The sequence below is a fragment of the Lipotes vexillifer genome, unplaced genomic scaffold (genome assembly GCF_000442215.2).
Source record: "Lipotes vexillifer unplaced genomic scaffold, Lipotes_vexillifer_v1.1 scaffold120, whole genome shotgun sequence".
In the NCBI taxonomy this organism is placed as follows: Eukaryota; Metazoa; Chordata; class Mammalia; order Artiodactyla; family Lipotidae; genus Lipotes; species Lipotes vexillifer.
In genome coordinates this window covers 1,414,590-1,432,967 of record NW_006791240.1, presented here as the reverse complement: position 1 = coordinate 1,432,967, position 18,378 = coordinate 1,414,590, and the positions used below count along the sequence as shown (strand labels likewise).

Sequence of the window (18,378 nt, the reverse complement as noted above, 5' to 3'; positions counted from 1 at the left end):
TCTGAAAAACCAAACGACTTTTAGCTTAATCTCCTAAGAGTTTCTAAATGTCCCTATTTTGTGGTTATTGGCGATATTTTCAACATGAGGTAGAACGACTTCCATCCAATCAGAAATATGCAGCATCTTTTAAAAATAGGACTTTATTCACAGGAGTCTTAGCCTCTAGAAATGTTTTGCATTGAAAGAAAGCTATAAAGAATTGATCTTTCTTTAGAATTGTTTAAAAGTTTTATATGTTATATAACCACATGTAAAAAATTATGACTAATGAATTCAGTCAAGCTCCAAATATTAATCCTCTGAAAGTAGCTTTTAGGTTAAGATTTTAGGTGTGGCTCAATTTTGTACCTTCAGTTGACTTGTCATCTGTTGAAAGAAGGCCCACTTAGATGGGATCCCCATCTTCCTCTCTGCCTTGACCCAGGTGGGCCAGTGCCCATACCCATCCCTACTTGTAGGCATGACCTTTTCTTAGATTTCAGCTCTCTGATGGGTTCAAGAAATTTTGTAGTCTTCTACTTTATCCAGCTTTTTCTTCTTGTTAGGATAACACTCTTCCCAGCTTTCTCCATCTTAAGTGGAGACTAGCAGTCCCCATTGTGATGATTTTTTTAAGACTGTCTACAAAAACATGTAGTGTGACTGAATCATTCTTGCAGTAACTTACCAAAAATTTTTTAAGCAAATATATATATTGTATAATCATTATAAAACACAGCTTATTAGGAAATTCCTTTCTGAGAATTTTATGGGCATTTTCTCTTTTAATTAATCTTTAGGCCTCAGAGGAGCTCCAGGTTACTCCTTGGATCAAGCCCATCATCTTCCCATTGAAATGGATCCACTCATTGGTATGTTAGCAACAAAAATACATTTTCACGGATGCTGCCTCTCCACAGATAACCTGTGTGGTTATTTATCACAAATGATAGTTGAATAATAGTTTTTTCTGCCACAAATTAATGTGCAGATAACATCAAATTACCATCAAGGAGCTGTGCAAATCATAACATGCCATCTAAGAATTTGTTGGTATTAAAATAATTATTTGTGGCATTTTCTTGGTATTTTAGGAGGTCACTTAGGTTGGTTCTAAACAACGCAAATGATTCCAAACTGTTCTTTCTTTCAGCCTCAACTCTTCCTTAACAACTTTATATTATTTGAAATATATAAGGACTCAAAGCTATTACTAAAGAAAACTAACACTAAAGAATTTCTTTTCTGGAAATCTCCATTCACTAGAGCTAAACATTTTTTTAATTAAAGGTTTCATATGAATTGCAAACTCGGGAGCTATAACTATTTGCAGCAGATATTCCAAGTATTTTAAAATAATCACATACACATTTATTAGCTGTGTGATCCAGAGCAAGTGCCTTAATCTCTCTGGGCCTCAGTTTCATGTCTGCAAGATGGTTCCTAATCATGTTTGTTCTGCCTGTCCTCATGGGATCTTATGAGAACTAAATTAGAAAAAAATTGAACATGATATGAAAAATTATAAAGCCATACACAAGTTACGGTATTTTTTTCTTAGATTAATCCACCCTACATCTTTGAACCCAGAAAGAGGATGAGGGACAGCCATTTGGGTTAGTTCCTTATACTCCAACACAAAATAGCACTTAACATTTCTTTGGGAGAATATGCACTTAGGACAAGGAATATTTTTAGAGTTGAGGTCTAGCTGTTTCTCTGCTGAAAAGACATCGACAGTGTCACGTACAGCTGGAGTGTAACTATGGAAAAGTTAATAGCTGTATTCTAATTAATCAAGGACCAATTACATAGTTTTCAAGTGACTCGGGATGTTTGCTTTTCCTTTCCTTTGCCGTTTTTAAAATTATTTTTTATTTTTTACCTTCTCTAGTAATTACTATTTTAGTGTTAGTAGATATCCACAAATAGTAGCACTTAGCTTTAATTGGTGTTAGAAAGTGATGTTGACCTTCTTTATCTGCATTTTCTGTTTAAGAATTCAGCCCAGGGATTTAGCCTGAAAGGACGGCGTGGAGTAAGGGACAGGCTGGCATACAGACAGGCACCAGGGAAATCAGATGGTGTGTCTGAGTTCCTGACTTTATTCAGATTCAATCCCGGTGCTACCCACTGATCCTCTGCCTGTCTCTTTCCTCCCCACTCCCTCTCCCGTCTTTCTTATCCCTCTTCTCCCCTGCCAGACCATTCTGGAAAGGTTTCTGTTTGTTGACAATCCAGGTCTTTAAAGCTGCTGACCTAAAGTTCCCTGAGGGGCTGCCTACATAACAACACCCCTCCCACAAATCCCTACTTTCTTCTTTCCACGTGAATTGTAAATGCCATCAGAAAATGACAGATGGAGGCGAATATTAAGACATTTTTTTTCCTTACGTAACACACTTCATACAATATTTATTCCTCATTATTATTGAACTTGTTGGACACTAATGAACTTGTGCAGGGTGAACATCTATTGAATTTAGTGCATTTAAATATTTTTATTATATTGTAAATTCACATCTTGAATTCCTCATATCGGTGGAGAACTTAAATTTCCAACAAGTTTTTAGTATATAATACAGTTCATAAATAATCACTGCTACTAAAGAGTTTACATTTCTCATGGGGAAATGTTAAAATCTTAATAATCTTATAGCCTTAAGAACCCATTTCTAGGTAAATGAAGCATAAAAGTATGCCTTCTATAAGTGGTTGGTGAAACTCTTGTGGAATCTTTCTTTAAAGTTCTTTTTCTATTTATGTTTAGCCAATAACTCTGGTGTGAACAAACGGCAGATCACAGACCTTGTTGACCAGAGCATACAAATCAACGCCCATTGTTTTGTGGTCACAGCCGACAATCGCTATATTCTTATCTGTGGATTCTGGGATAAGAGCTTCAGAGTTTATTCTACAGAAACAGGTAAACTGAGCTATGAAATACCTTATCCTCTTCAAAATGTCAATTGTTACACCTAAAGCTTCATATGAAATCATACTTAATAACGTAGACATTTTCATCTTGGGTGCCGAGATTCAAATTAAATGCTCACATTGTAAGTAAATGACTACTTATAATTTTATCCACTCTGAGCTTCAATGTGAGCTGAGCCCTGAGTTCATAGGACAACCGGCACTAGAGTCCCCTTCCCACAAATCAGGTCCAATAAAAGACCTTAAACCTCCCCTCAGTCTGGCTCAACCCTGAAAAAAAATCATGATTGTGTTATTTTATGTTCTTTTCTTAAGAAGTCCCAAGTGACATTCTTGTATCACTTTTTCAGAAGCAACTCAAGAAACCAAATCTTTAGCTAGATTTTGTTACAAAATTACCTTGTAAGTTTGCGGGTCTATAGATTCACTTTTCACAGATCTAGTAAAGTTAAGCTTATCACCGTTTAAACAAAAATAGCAAACGAATTTGACCTACCATTTCTGTGTTTCAGGGAAGCTAACTCAGATTGTATTTGGCCATTGGGATGTGGTGACGTGCTTGGCCAGGTCTGAGTCATACATAGGTGGGGACTGCTACATCGTGTCTGGGTCTCGAGATGCTACCCTGCTTCTCTGGTACTGGAGTGGGCGACACCATATCATAGGAGACAACCCGAACAGCAGTAAGTATTTGTCTAGAATTGTCCTACCAGACTAAGAACTCATTTAAACATGTTTTGCTCTTTTAATTTTCCTAATAGTTTTTGCTGGTTTTGTAAGGGTTTTAAAATATGAAAGCTTAAGCAGAAAACATCTACGTTGGAATGTGGCTATATTCAAAGTGTACAAAAGAGCGACCGCTGTAACCTTCAGCCTGAGGAAACTCCCAGATCCCCTCACATTGACCCTGTGCTCAGCAGCCCTTCCCCAGTCTCCAAATGTCCGCATCCTTCCGAAATTTCCTTCCGTGTCATCGGGTCCATTCAACTTCGTATGATTTCTGTCAGCTAGGTGTAGTTTCTCCCTTCTCTGAATTTCCATATGGTTTATTTGTACCTCAAGAGGACACTTACTGCTTTCTACCATGGAGTGTAGTAAATATCTGTTTATTTATTCGACAATGACTGAATACCCCCTTCAGATTAGGCCCTGGTGAGGCAAAGCTGAATAAGATGATTTCTTTGCTTGGTATGATTCCTGAGTGTTTTTTATTCAAAAGTGCTCCCGAAAATATCCTGTAGGAGAAAAATGGGGGGACTCCAGAGTAAAACAATTTTAGAAAACACCGCATATACTCTTACTTTCTATGTGAGCTCTGAAAGCCTTACACAAATAAAGCTGTTGATAACCCACAGTTTCTCAAACATGTTTTCCATGGAACATTGTGTTCCTGGAAGAGCAGTTACTATTCCTTGGAGCTGCTATTCTGAGGAAACACTGAAGTGGACCATGAGTCCCTCTCTCTGCATCTTAAGTCTCTGGTTCCTGACATAGTCGCACAAATAATAGGTTTTCAATAAATATCGTTGAATGACTGAAGAACTAGATAAGACATTTCCTAGAAATGATTACTGTCTTTAATTACCAAGCTTCCAATATTTCATATACACGTTTCCTGTAAAATAGAGAATGGTTTCTGTAAGGTGTTGATAATGGCAAGTACCTAAACCAGGATTATTCTAATTATGATTTGTACATTGGGCACAGCTTTAACAGTACTCTAAAATAAACTGAAATGTGAGTTTGGGAATATTTGTGATGAAACAGAGATAGGAATTTTCCAGGAATGCTGTGCAGCTGCCACTGAAATACTATAAAAGTAGAGAAGAAAAGACGTGCACAGGACGCTGTGTTGTAACTACATGGCTGGCCCCCTTCCAGCCTGTGAGAGAGCTGGGCATGGAAAGCTTCATATATATATATGTGTGTATATACATACATACATACACACACACACACACACACACACACACACATATATATGTATGTGTATATACACATACATATATATATAAAGGTGGTAGGAGAATGAACTAGATGACCAGGTGACTTACTCTTGTTGCCCATAGCTAGAGGTGAAGAACAGTAAATGAAGAAACTAAAAGTGTATTATGAAGAAGTGTCTCTTAGTGTAGATACTGAATAAGAGAAAGTGCCTCTGCTCTAAGTTGTGAACTAAGTTGTGATATTGGTTTGAGGAAAACACGTATTCAGTGTTGCTTGATTTCCAACCAGCTCAACTAATTAGCTACCAATTGTACATTATACCGAATATCATACTCTAAATACTAGTAAGTTAACCTCCTTATTTACTCTCTTTTTTAAAACCATATCCTTAAAAAAGGAAACTTCATTTTTAGCAGGATATCTGTGTGTGTGTGTGTGTGTGTGTAAAATGTTTGATCTATTATTATTATATTTTATTATTTTTAAGCATGGTACATTATCACATGTATTTTATCTAATTGTATTTTTACGTATTTCCCAGTTTCCTTTTTTCCTTTTAAATGAGTGTAGTGTTCATAAGAAGAAAAGTGGAACTGAGCAGCAGGGCTGTGTGGTATCTTCCATCCATTATTGACACAAATTGGAAGTTATTAGACAGAAAAATAATTTAAAGAAGCAGAATAGGGTTTTAAATCCAATTAATTAACATCTTCAAAGCGAAGTTCAAAAATGATGAAAATAATATTTCCAAAAAGAGAATTCATTTCTTAAAAACTACCAATTGGTAGCAGAGAAGATAATACAATGTCCTGCTATGAGATATACGTATAGCTGACTCACTTTGTTGTGCAGCAGAAACTAACACACCACTGTAAAGCAATTATACTCCAATAAAGATGTTTATAAAAAAGGAATTTTAGGGCTTCCCTGGTGGCGCAGTGGTTGAGAGTCCGCCTGCCGAAGCAGGGGACATGGGTTCGTGTCCCGCTCCGGGAAGATCCCACATGCCACGGAGGGGCTGGGCCCGTGAGCCATGGCCGTTGAGCCTGCGCGTCCGGAGCCTGTCCTGTGCTTCGCAATGGGAGAGGCCACAACAAAAAAAAAAAAAAAAAAAAAAAAAAAGGAATTTTAAAGAAAAATGTTAAATTATAGTAATTATCTGTTAACTACTTTATTTTCTAGTGATCTTTTTAAGCCAAATGATGGTTAACAGTTGATTGTGTCTTTGTTCCATCACTTAACAAGAAAAGTTAAATGTAATAATATTTAGAGTATTTAAAGTTCCTTTCAACAGGAGCTATGTAAATAGAAATGTTTATGTTAATCCATAAGAACAAAACTGTGAATACTGGATTTGTTAAAATGTAGAATTTTAAGTTTTAAATAAAGACAAGATTATCCCTAAGACATTATTGCATAATATTATCCATACAGTATTGCCTCCATTTAGGGGGATTTATTTTTTGATTAAAAACTGTTGTCATCATTATGAACCTTAAGGACTTCCATAAAACCCACCCTGCCAAGACCTTCGTAGGCATTTAATGTGGGCATATGTAATGTGGTTCCATTTGATCCATTATCCTTAACATAAAGGGAGAAATATGCTCTTTTAGATTAAACAAGATGAGTAGCTCAAGTATTAGTCAAGCAGGAAGCCTGTATTAAATGCCTCCTGTGTGCTGATACCATCTTAGCAGCTGGGAGTGCTGGGTAGTCAAATTCTGACTTTCTGGGGTTTACAAAAGCCTATATTATGACCACGAAACTGCCTGTCCTGCTTGGAAGTACTGAATATACTGAGTATTACATGAGTCTTGAATTGCTATCAGATAATATTTAGTGTCATAAGTACTTGTATCTACAAAATGCTTAACATTACATCTTGGGCACAAATTGATGATTATGTAGAAACTGGTTTCAGCTTTTTGCCATACGGATAGTAAAAATCATAATAGTAAAACACAGTAAAAAATAATAATTAGTCATATTTAGTATTTGATTAACTCGACTGATTTGTGACTCAGTCTGTGAAAACAGCCAACCTAGCAACTCATGTAGGCATGCCTAGAGAGACCATATATTTTGGTCAGTTCACTTTTTGCAAAGGCAGTCAGAGCACACACTGAATTGACTGCCACATCAGGCCGTGGGTGTTGACACAGATGTAGTCCTTGCGGTCAGAAAACTCACAAAATGAAGGGAACAAGTTTTGGTTTTGTTTTTTTTTTCCTGTTTTATTTTATTCTAGCTACCAATTCACAGGTCAGAGAATCAGGCTATATGTTCTTTCTGTCTCATAATGCATTGCTACACAAGACCAAAAAGCTAGCTATGTCTAAATCCATATTAAAGTGTGTGACACAACGCCCTTAGGTTTCGAGGGCTGTGTATATTAACCTCGACTTGAAGGGGGAAGTCCTAGCATGGAACGTAATATCCCAGTAGCTGTTAGAATTCAGGACTTGGTCTTGGTGTGGACATTGAATTTGCTTTGTGTGTCAGAGGCTGAATCATATTTATCCAGCACAACACCATAACGTAATAGGATTCATTTACTCACCCTATGTGCACATCACTAAAACTTCCTCAGGATAAACTCAGGTGCTTTAATATATGTATGTTTCTTTTGCATTGTCATCCTTATTTTTTAATGGCTAGCTCTGTTAGTGCCACAGAGAGAAAATAAGTAATGTTTGTGAATTTTTTTAGGTAGGTTTGAAAGAGTTAATGGTTTCATTGTGTGTCAAATATATTGCTGTGACTAACTTGGACATCTCATAAATAAATCTTTTTCTAATTATCTTTATAGTTTTAATGAATTTGCCACAAAGACAATGAAAATGTGTAAGCAGATTATTATAGAGTTTTAGACCATAAAAGAAACAAGCAGAGGCTACCTGGCAGAGGTTCCAGTTGAATTATAGTAGTTTTATTAATATATTTAATGCTATAATATTCATTGTTACTCTTTCAAACTTGTGACTTTGAACATAGACAGTTTTCTTGTAGATGTAAACTAGGTCCCTGACTAGATAACAGAATTGCAGAGATGTGAGGGACAGATGCTTTCATCTGAAACAGACTTTTACACAAATTCTGAAACTAATTTGGAAGTGATAAAAATTAATTTGCGCACTTTAATTGGAAGCAGGCTATCGCATGAAAAGGAGAGCAGAGCAGGCAATTTGTGCTAAAAGCTGATTGAATTTTTTGTCAGGTAGGTATCTTGGACTCGGCTGTTTATCCTCCTGAGCCCTTCTTTGAAATATATTACAGCCCATCTCTGACTGGTGTTCTTTAAAAGGATCAATGCTATTCCTGTTGAATCCCTAGAGCCCCAAATTTCATTGATCTTGGGACTTGACATTTCTCATTACGTGTTGTAGCTTCCAACGAGATAGTCACAAGAGGGGCAAGTCAACATTGTCTCTTCAGCAGACACTTATAATACATTGGGACCTCAGCTCCAAATCCAGTCGGCCTGTAAAGTGTGTGGTTTTAATGTTTATACCAGATATAACGTGCCTGATAGAGAGTTTGTTGACATTTTTTAAATCATAGCCACAGGAAACTTTGAAAGAGAATTTACTGTTCATCTTTTCAAATCAAATCTACAAATATGCATTGAGTAATATGGATGACATTGTTTTCATGCTTTTTCTATTTCACTTTTGAAAAACAAGTCTTCAGCTCACGTTTGAGAATTATACAAGCTATGAAACAAGAAGCCCATTGAAAAGGAGACTCCAGCTGTGCACACATCCCTTCCCTGGGCTCCCATTGTGTTAGCTTCAACTCTGGACAGTGACCCTCCTGCCAGCCCCAACCTGTCACTAAACATCTGCCAAATCACATCCCTCCCTTTGTCTGCATCCAGCCTTCTTTTAAAACAACCATCCTGGTGCCCAGCTCCACAGCCACCACGCCACCACTAACCAGTGGTGTTATAGGGGATGAAGGAAGCGTGAACAAAGAATAGCCTGAAGATATTTTATATATATAATTTTATATACATACATATATATATATATATATATATATATATATATATGATGAGTTTGGTTCACTTCTCAGAGCAGGGAATCTTAACTAGGGTTTAGTAAATGTTAAACCTCTTCTCATTAACTTTGAGAGGAAGCATAGTTACATGTGTAATAATTCTTACCTCGTAGAGCTTTCTGAGGGCCAAAAGATAATGTCTATAATGTAGCATCCCTAACAGGGGGCCCATTCTGCAGGAGACCTCTCAGCCCTCCCATTCCCTCAGCCCAACATTAGGAGACACTATAGGGTTCCTGACTAAGAAGGGGGCTGCTTGCCACTCAGTTTCTGCTTTTCCTTCCCCTTTACGGAACCGAGGCTGCAAGGGTCTTTGTCCTGTGTCAGAAGCAATATAAAAAACAAGAGTGACTAATATGTTCTCGTGATCAGGGAGTCTCGGATCTATACCAGCGGGCTCTCTGGGCATCGTGCAGAAACCTCTAACTCCTTGGGAAAGGCAGGTGGATTATACTATTAATTGGGGAAGGAGATGGTAGGACAGTAAGGTACCGTGGCCTAGATCCAGGTTCAGGACCTCAAGGGAAGAGATCTGCCCTGAAACAGCAGGGCTCAGGGGAAAATGTGGTCAGCGTCCTCTCTGAAGAAGAAAAAGAACAACTTAGAGTCAGTGAATAAATAGGTTTGTATCGATCTTCTATTTTCCATCAAGTACTCTGTGATTGTGTAATAAGATGAAACCACATCATGGGACGTTTTCCAACCCATGGAATGTTTTTATGTGGATTACCTTGTGACCTGTGGAAAATGCAGGCCCAGGTGTTTCTGGTGCTTGGGCCAGAAACCTCTGCAGCAGCCCTCAGGTGGCTGAAGACACAGTACCTCAATAGGAATTCCTCACAAGCTAAGTTTTTCTGAGCTACCCCAGCAAGTGTCTGACATAATTTTTTCAAAATAAATCTTGAAATCAGAGTAGTGATGAAACTACTGCACCCTTTGAAATCTTTTGTTCTGGGATTTCAAGTCAAAAATCCATCATTTTTATATAGTATAAACGTGAATGAAAATACCTTCTGCAGTGATTCTTCAGTGACTCAGCAAAGGTCGCAGATAAATCCTGAATGTCATACATCATCAAGAGGTTCATTTTCCGACTCCCCCAGAACTGCACTGAGGTTCACAGAAAAACTCTGCTGTTTTTGTTTAGCTCCAATTCAGAAGGACCAAAGCTTCCCTTGCATATTAGTAGTCCCATAAATGAGGTTGAAAATAATAAGAACCATGAGCAATCTTTACATTGATCATTTCTCTGAAAGCCACAGACTGTCACACTGACAATGCTCTCTTTGTCAGTTCTCTGTGGATAGCAGCATCTAACACCTTTGCCCCTTTTTTCATCATCCATTTTGAGAATATTGAAATATCTTGTGATAAAAATGAGGTGGAATCTGTTTACTATAAGACTTTTATATTTGGAGTTTCCAAATGCTTGCCTATAAGGAATCTCAAAATTGGACGTGTTTGTTCATCATTCATAGTAATTCCATCACCCAGAAAGCTCTTCTCCTGAGGAAATGACTAGGGAAGGAGGGCAGTGGTGCTATGGTCCTTAGAGGAGAGGTATCACCTGCACCTCCCTCTGCGCAGGGCCCTTTAACCCGTAGCTACATCCATCAATTGTGATGTGACAGTGACAGAATATTCCTAGGATTTTGAATGATTGTTGGGGTGTGTGACATCTGTCCCTGACAATGAAATGAAATATAGGAAATACGCTTTCCCCCTGCTGCAGGTTCTCTAACTCAAAACCCCTGAATAACATTTTATTTACTTTTCTATAGTTGAAAGAGGGAAACAGTGCTTTCAGGGGCCCTACAAAATCCCCTAATAGTTAAGTTTCACAGTTTATTCAAATGATCTGGGGGAATTGTAATGAGAATTAGAACATTTTAAGCTTTCTAAATCAGAGGTAAGCCTTTGAAAAACTTTATTTTCTAATATAAAATATATTACATACATAAGGAAGATTTTTAATATTTTTATACATTTTTTAAATTCCCTGCAGTAGAACTAGATTGCTTTTTACTTTTTCTGTAGCATATAAGGGAAAGGTTTAGAAAACTCTATATAAATTGCATTAAACATATAATTGCAGGATTTTTAATTCATCAGTCTCTCCAAGATAAAATAATGACTTAGAAAAATTAAGGATGATATTACACATAAAATCTTATCAATAATTAATCTTCATTTTGTCAAGGAACTCAGGGCATCTGTGAAGCATAAGTTTATAAGTTATATAACTATGTTTCGGACAAATCTAGGACTGCTAACAAATCTAAGAGGATACTCTGCCAATACTCAAACACATCATAGCAAGATACATAAATTTAGAATAAAATGACAAACTAACGTGGGCTTTCAGCTCTCCCTCCCATACTCCATCTAAGTAAGAAATGCCTCCAAAGCAAAATGGAGGCTCACATGATGGATCTGAGGAAACTCACAGAAAACTGTGAGCAGTTCCTGGAGAGACAGAAGACCAGTGGGTCTGAAGGAGGAGATATTGGCAGAGGAGAAGACTGTTGGGTGCCTTGCTGGGTAGAGGGCGTTTTAGTTATGCGCCATCTTCCCAGAATTTTCCACCATCTATTGATGCCTTCCCTCCTGCCACTGTGGGGCAGGGAATCGGAGCACCAGTCCAGCTGCTCAGGGCTGTGGCATCACATCAGAGTCAAGGGAGGGGCTGCCCAGGAGGTAGGCACAAGTGCCATCCCTTCGACATTCACTTCCCCCACTGCCCCCTCTACAGTGGGGGCCGGGGGATTGCAGCCTGGGGGGTCAGCTCTCAGAAAGAGCAACGTCGCCGAGACCAAAGCATAGGATGTTTTTCTGAGAGACAAGACGAGGGAGCGGTGGTTCAACCCCGTCCAGAACATGAGCGCACAGAGGAAAACAGGCCGGCATGCAGGGTCTCAGGCACCATAAGGGAAAGATCACAGACTCAACAACCAGGTGAAGCAGAATGAACAGAAGAGAAAAACACGGAACTCTTTAAAAAGGCACAATATTCTCTAAGATATAAGAAAGGGGGTCAGAGAGGTTAAGTAACTGGCTCATGGTCACACAGCTAATAAATGCCCTTACTAAACAATGATTGCTGTTTTTAACGTTCAATTTAATGGCATAGCTCTTCCTTCCCGCCATTGGTCTGTAGTGACTCGCCGCTGCTGTTCCTTTACAGGTGACTATCCTGCACCAAGAGCTGTCCTCACGGGCCATGACCATGAAGTTGTCTGTGTTTCTGTCTGTGCCGAACTTGGACTTGTTATCAGTGGTGCTAAAGGTCAGAAGACATTTCTTTCATTTTCGGTCTTTAAACACTATATGATTTTCACAAGTTAACCGTGATTTATGATTTATTTCCTTTAGGAGGCTCTCCATAGACAAATGTAATCCCTAGGTTTTTTGTAGCTGTTTAGTTTTATTAATCCTTGCTAGTACTAATATAAAATAGATATAAAATATTATGTAGTACTTTGTGTTCACCAGCATTCTAGCCGGAACACTGGTAAATTAAACTGCTGCACACCCATATGATGCAGTCATTACAGATAACATTTAAAAGACAAGGGGAGGGGACTTCCCTGGTGGCGCCTTGGTTAAGAATCCACCTGCTGAAGCAGGGGACACGGGTTCGTGACCCGGTCCGGGAAGATCCCACATGCCACGGAGCTGGTAAATTAAACTGCTGCACACCCATATGATGCAGTCATTACAGATAACATTTAAAAGACAAGGGGAGGGGACTTCCCTGGTGGCGCCGTGGTTAAGAATCCACCTGCCAATGCAGGGGACACAGGTTCGATCCCTGGTCCAGGAAGATCCCCCATGCCACGGAGCAACTAAGCCCGTGTGTCACAACTACTGAGCTTGCACTCTAGAGCCCACAAACCACAAGTGCTGAGCCCATGTGCCACAACTACTGAAGCCCGCGCACCTAGAGCCCATGCTCCACAACAAGAGGAGCCACCGCAATGAGAAGCCCACACATGGCAACAAAGAGTAGCCCCTGATTGCCGCAACTAAAGAAAGCCCACGTGCAGCAACGAAGACCCAACGCAGCCAAAAATAAAAATATAGTAAAAAAATTTTAAAAATGAAAGGCAAGGGGAAGATATCCATGATGGTGGGGTCCATGGGGCGCTCAGGCTGCTCATCAGACACAGCCTTGGATCCAGCCCCCTCCACAAGTCATTTTCTTCTCAAGGCTGGGGACTGTGTAGTGGTAGATGAGAAAGGAAATATGATGGCTTAGTTCTTTTGACTTTTTGTGGAAAAAGTACTGTTTCGGGAAAAGTCAGGAAACTTGGATTCTAATTCTGGCTGAGATACCAATTCTCCATGGGAGGCTCCGGGGCAGTAAGGAGCCTAATGCTTAGGAGAAACTGAAAGAAAACCAAAGGGGCCGAGTGTGGTGAGGACACCGCGGACGTAAGGAGACAAAGGCTGAAGAGGTGAGGGGCCCCCGCGGCGCAAGTATATGCAATTTGTATTTTATTTTGAGTATAGTGGGAAGCCAATGAAGTCTTTTAGCAAGGTGATGAGGTGATCAGATTTGGTTTTTAGGAGCTTATTCTGGCTGCTTTATAGATAATGGGTATAATGTCTGAAGATAGGGACACTGTGTTTTTGTATTTAAGAATAAATAACCCAGGGAGGGACACATAGGATATTTTCAATAAATGTCTGTTTTAGAAATAACATGTAATATCATTCTGTTCTGTAAAGCAAAAAAAAGAAAAAAAGGAAAGGGAAGGAAAACAAGAGACACAATATGCGTAGGGAGAAACATTAATTTTCTATAGATGATGGTTGATACTAGAAGTGATTGCTATTTTTTTTTCTCTAACTCTTTGTATTTTCTGGAATGCACATCTATTACTTTAGTAATCAGGAAAACATTTAGGTATAGCCTTATAATGTCACTTGTTTTGTAAAATATGTATCTACTGAAATCAATTGTTTGAAAAATAAGAATGTAATTCATGCATGCTTTTATGCAGTTTTTCTGGGGGATGTGGGGGACAGGTAATACCAAACTACATTAACCAATTATTTGTATGAACCTGACTACTGAATGTTTTATCTTAAAATTTCTACCTGAGAAAAAATAAGTCACTCCCCATACCACTTTTACATTCTCGCCTCACTCTTCATTTATTTAAAAAAGAAAAAGTGTTCCTACAGTCTGAATTACTGGATTCCTTTCCTTAATTTTGCCTTTTACGTTTTATGTATAGACTATAGAAAGGTAAAACTTATTATTTGATAGTATTGTATTTATGTGGTACAATTAAAATTTTGATGATACTAAAGAAAATTAGTGATTGTTTTGATAATTCTCCTGAACTTTCTAAAGAAAAATTTCTAAACACATATTAAGAGAAAACTTTGACATACAGTCTTTTATTCTCATGTAATGTATGAACTGTATCCTTCTTTAATGAATATTATCTCATGAAGGAAAAGAGCAACTACTGACCTAGATAAAAAGTTTGGAAGACACGTGTGTGTTATGTAACAGTTCTCCGTACTTGTTCTGTTGAAATCTAACATCAGTGCTTTGCTCTTGCCACCATAGTTCTTTTCTTTTCTACCTTCTTTCAACAAATCTGAGTGTATTATTCAGGTACGGTTTGCAGGTGTGTGGGAGCTAATACGTGAGTGGTCGTCACCAATGACTCTGGCCTTGCTGTTCCCCGCTCTGCAGAGGGCCCTTGCCTCGTCCACACAATCACTGGAGATTTGCTAAGAGCCCTCGAAGGACCAGAAAACTGCTTGTTTCCACGCTTGATTTCTGTCTCCAGTGAAGGCCACTGTATCATCTACTATGAACGAGGGCGATTCAGCAATTTCAGCATCAATGGGAAACTTTTGGCTCAAATGGAGATCAATGATTCAACACGGGTAAATCTGCATGTTCCGTGCTAACTGGGGACCTAGCCAAGAGGTTAAAGGTTGACTATTTTACATTAAATGACTCATCATAGAATTTCTCTGGTATCCAGGTAAATGTGTGTTGGTTTGTAAAAGCATATAAATTCATGTTGATTGATGTTTTGAACAAACCCAAAGTTCATTTAATCCCAAGTAGCTAACTCAGTGAATTAGACTTTGGAGGTGATGGCTGTAGTTTGATGAGAGGTTAGACCCTTAAGGAGATTTTTTCCTAATCTCCTCTTACAAACAGTTGTTCCTGCGTTGCACTCCCCTGACATTAAAAATGAGTTTATTGTCAAAGAATCTTATCTTCTGAACCCTAGACCAAAATTACATACCAAATTGCCCATCACTCGCAAATGAATTATAATTGCTGGTTTATCATTATTAAAAACAGCTTTTAAATATGCTTCTGCCATTTGTTCTAAAAGTCTTGACATAGCTAGTATTCAGAACTTAACAAAACATCATGTTACTTAATTCTCAAGTTCTTTCTGGATTAGACTGATAATATTCTCTTTGGGACTTCTGTTATTTTGTAACCTAAATTGGTTTTAATAAGATGCTTTGTTTATGTAAGAACTTTGATGAATTCCACATTGGAAAGTCTATGGATTGGACTTTAGAAAACTTGGACAAGTGGCTAAAAGTAGAAAATAATGACAAGGGACTTGTATTAAGTGCCTTCCAGTAGTGCCCACTGATCTTTTGGGAAACACTGAGAGAAATGGTTGCTTTTCTGCCTTGTCCAAAGGCCATTCTCCTGAGTAGCGATGGCCAGAACCTGGTGACCGGAGGGGACAATGGTGTGGTGGAGGTTTGGCAGGCCTGTGACTTCAAGCAGCTGTACATTTACCCCGGATGTGATGCTGGCATTAGAGCAATGGACTTATCCCACGACCAGAGGTGAGCCATGTTGGGGAGAAATGTAATCACTCGAGAACTGTCATTGAAAGTTCTTAACATTTTACCAAGGGCGAAACCTGCTGTGAAGAAGATTCCAGCATCCAGATGGAAGAAAGACTAGTGCAGAGAAGGGTAAATTGAGGAGCGGAGTAAGTACTGTAAGAAAGGATTCTGGTAAGAAGGAAACAGAGGAAGAGAATAAGGGGGAAAAAAGAAAGAAATGGGTCTGAAGAAAAACAGGCGCATCTAGACACTGCCCAAAATGTAGAATTATCCCCACCAACTCCTCTGTTCTCACATCCTTACCTGGTCTCAGACAGGCCTGCCTGGCTTACATTATGTGAAAGAAACACATATTTTTCAGCAGAGTCTCGGCTTGAGGCATACATCTAGCTAAATGCAGCCCAATGCAAAGTACAGACTACAGCTGGCCTCTGTTTTAAAAATACGAGGCACTCATTACTTGAAACAATCTCCAGCACCGCCCCCCCCCCGCCATTTTCTTAGTCACATATCTGCCATTTATGTTATTTTATTTTATGTATTTCCCTAAGACACTATAATCTTTTCTTGGAAAGAATTGACAGGAATGTTAACAACGTAATATGGTTTTCTACTGTTCCTCAATTTGCAACAAGATTTTATTTCCTAAAGTTTGCCTTTGGGTTTATTATAAAGTGAAAAGAATAATTGGAATATAAAGTCTAAATTTCTAAATTTAGAAATTTCTAAATTTCTAAATTTAATTTCTAAATAAATTAAAACTATAATCTTAATACGGTAATTTCTCATTTTTGCTATATATTTAACAGAAATAAGAAAAGCTTATTAACCGACTTATTTCAACTATGTGTATATTCTTTATAAGAGTACTGGTTTTAAAACAGTATGACTGTTAAGGCTTATATGGTAAATTTAACAAAGCATCTTCACACTATAGTAAAACGGTACTGAAGTCATCAAGAAAAGCAATGGAATTTAAGTTAGTTTGGGGAAGGGGTATTTGATCTGCAGCCCAACCTGTTTTAAAGAAAATTTAAGCAGATTATTATTAGAGTGTTCCAAAAGTGTTCCAAAATGCTGTAGTCCGTATTCATAAATGGGAATGGTTTACCGTGTAATTATTTTATATACATGGGTGTTTCTAAAGTATTTGAAATGATTTGTGTTCTTAAGTAGTTTAAGTATTCTCCCGGATATTCTTATTCATTCATGTATTCATGTTGCAAACGTTTGCTGCCACCATCATAGATGAAACACTGTGCACAGTCCTGAGGTTACAAAACAAGATCACTGACCCCAAAGAGCTCAAATAATCATAATAAATGTATATGAGGGAAGCAGGAGCAGAGGAACAGAAGAAGGAAGTGATTAGCTCTTCTCAAGGGGTGCAGAGGGCAGGAAAGGTTTTGTAAGATCTTTATCCTTCACTCGGTATGGGGGAGAGAGTAGATGAGAGAGCATAGGCAAGGCTGTAGTCATCTTAGTGGTCTCCCAGGAGGAGCAAGGAAAGATACTGTTTCTGTTTCTTTTTCAATCTCATCCTTAATTTCAATTATTATTGTTGTTTTATGATGTCCTTGATATGTTGGAGCAGTAGCATATGCACATAAGTTACAAATTGAGAGATAAACATACAGTGAGGATGCCTACTCAGAAAGTGTTTATCTGATGAGTTGTCTGATCAAAAGTTAATCAACACGTGGTCTGGCAGTCCAAGTGTTTTCAGAATTGATTCAGCTTCTCCTAGGAGAACCAAGAATAAATTTTAAGCCTACCTGAGGGCACACAAAAGTAAAACCTGGTGAACTTTGAGATCGTGCTATTGTTTAGTGTAAAGTTTAGTGTAAAGTAGAACCACATCAGTGATTTTGTGTCTCTCTTAACTACCGCCTCTGCTTTTCCAGGACTCTGATCACTGGCATGGCTTCTGGTAGCATTGTAGCTTTTAATATAGATTTTAATCGGTGGCATTATGAGCATCAGAACAGATACTGAAGACAAATGGAGAACCAAAAGCCAAGTTGAAGCTGAGAGCACAAGTGCTGCATGGAAAGGCAATATCTCTGGTGGAAAAAAACTCGTCTACATCGACCTCCGTTTGTACATTCCATCACACCCAGCAATAGCTGTACATTGTAGTCAGCAGCCATTTTACTTTGTGTGTTTTTTCACTACTGAACACCAGCTGCTACCAAGCAAGCTTATATCATGTAAATTATATGAATTAGGAGATGTTTTGGTAATTATTTCATATCTTGTCGTTTATTGAGAAAAGGTAGTAGGACGTGTCACAAGAGACTTTTGACAATTCTGAGGACCCTTATGTCCAGTTGTTACAAAGTTTAAGCTTTGAACCTAACCTGCATCCCATTTCCAGCCTCTTTTCAAGCTGAGGAAAAAAAAAAAAAAAATGTTTGATACTTTGTACATCAGATGCATCTTATTTAAAGGGATACTTTTGTAAAAGTAAAACCTTGTATAAAGAACAAAACATTTCTTAATTTTATTGTGGAGTTACAACTTGCATGTTCTTTAATCCTGAAGTCTTGATGGAACAGGTGCATTGACACTAGGAAATAGTAAGATCTGTGCAAGGAC

The 18,378-nt window shown here is 38.3% G+C and overlaps 1 protein-coding gene across 1 annotated transcript in view; it reads left to right on the top strand.

Moving 5' to 3' along the window:
• Positions 1 to 18,174, top strand: part of NBEA (neurobeachin) — a 640,668-nt gene extending 622,494 nt beyond the window's left edge. Inside the window, 7 exon segments of the mRNA XM_007464249.1 lie at positions 783 to 854; positions 2,753 to 2,908; positions 3,432 to 3,602; positions 12,113 to 12,214; positions 14,642 to 14,838; positions 15,626 to 15,777; positions 17,685 to 18,174. Coding sequence (XP_007464311.1) covers positions 783 to 854; positions 2,753 to 2,908; positions 3,432 to 3,602; positions 12,113 to 12,214; positions 14,642 to 14,838; positions 15,626 to 15,777; positions 17,685 to 17,775 — 941 coding nt within the window. The 3' untranslated portion in view covers positions 17,776 to 18,174.
• Positions 18,175 to 18,378: the final 204 nt, after the last annotated feature.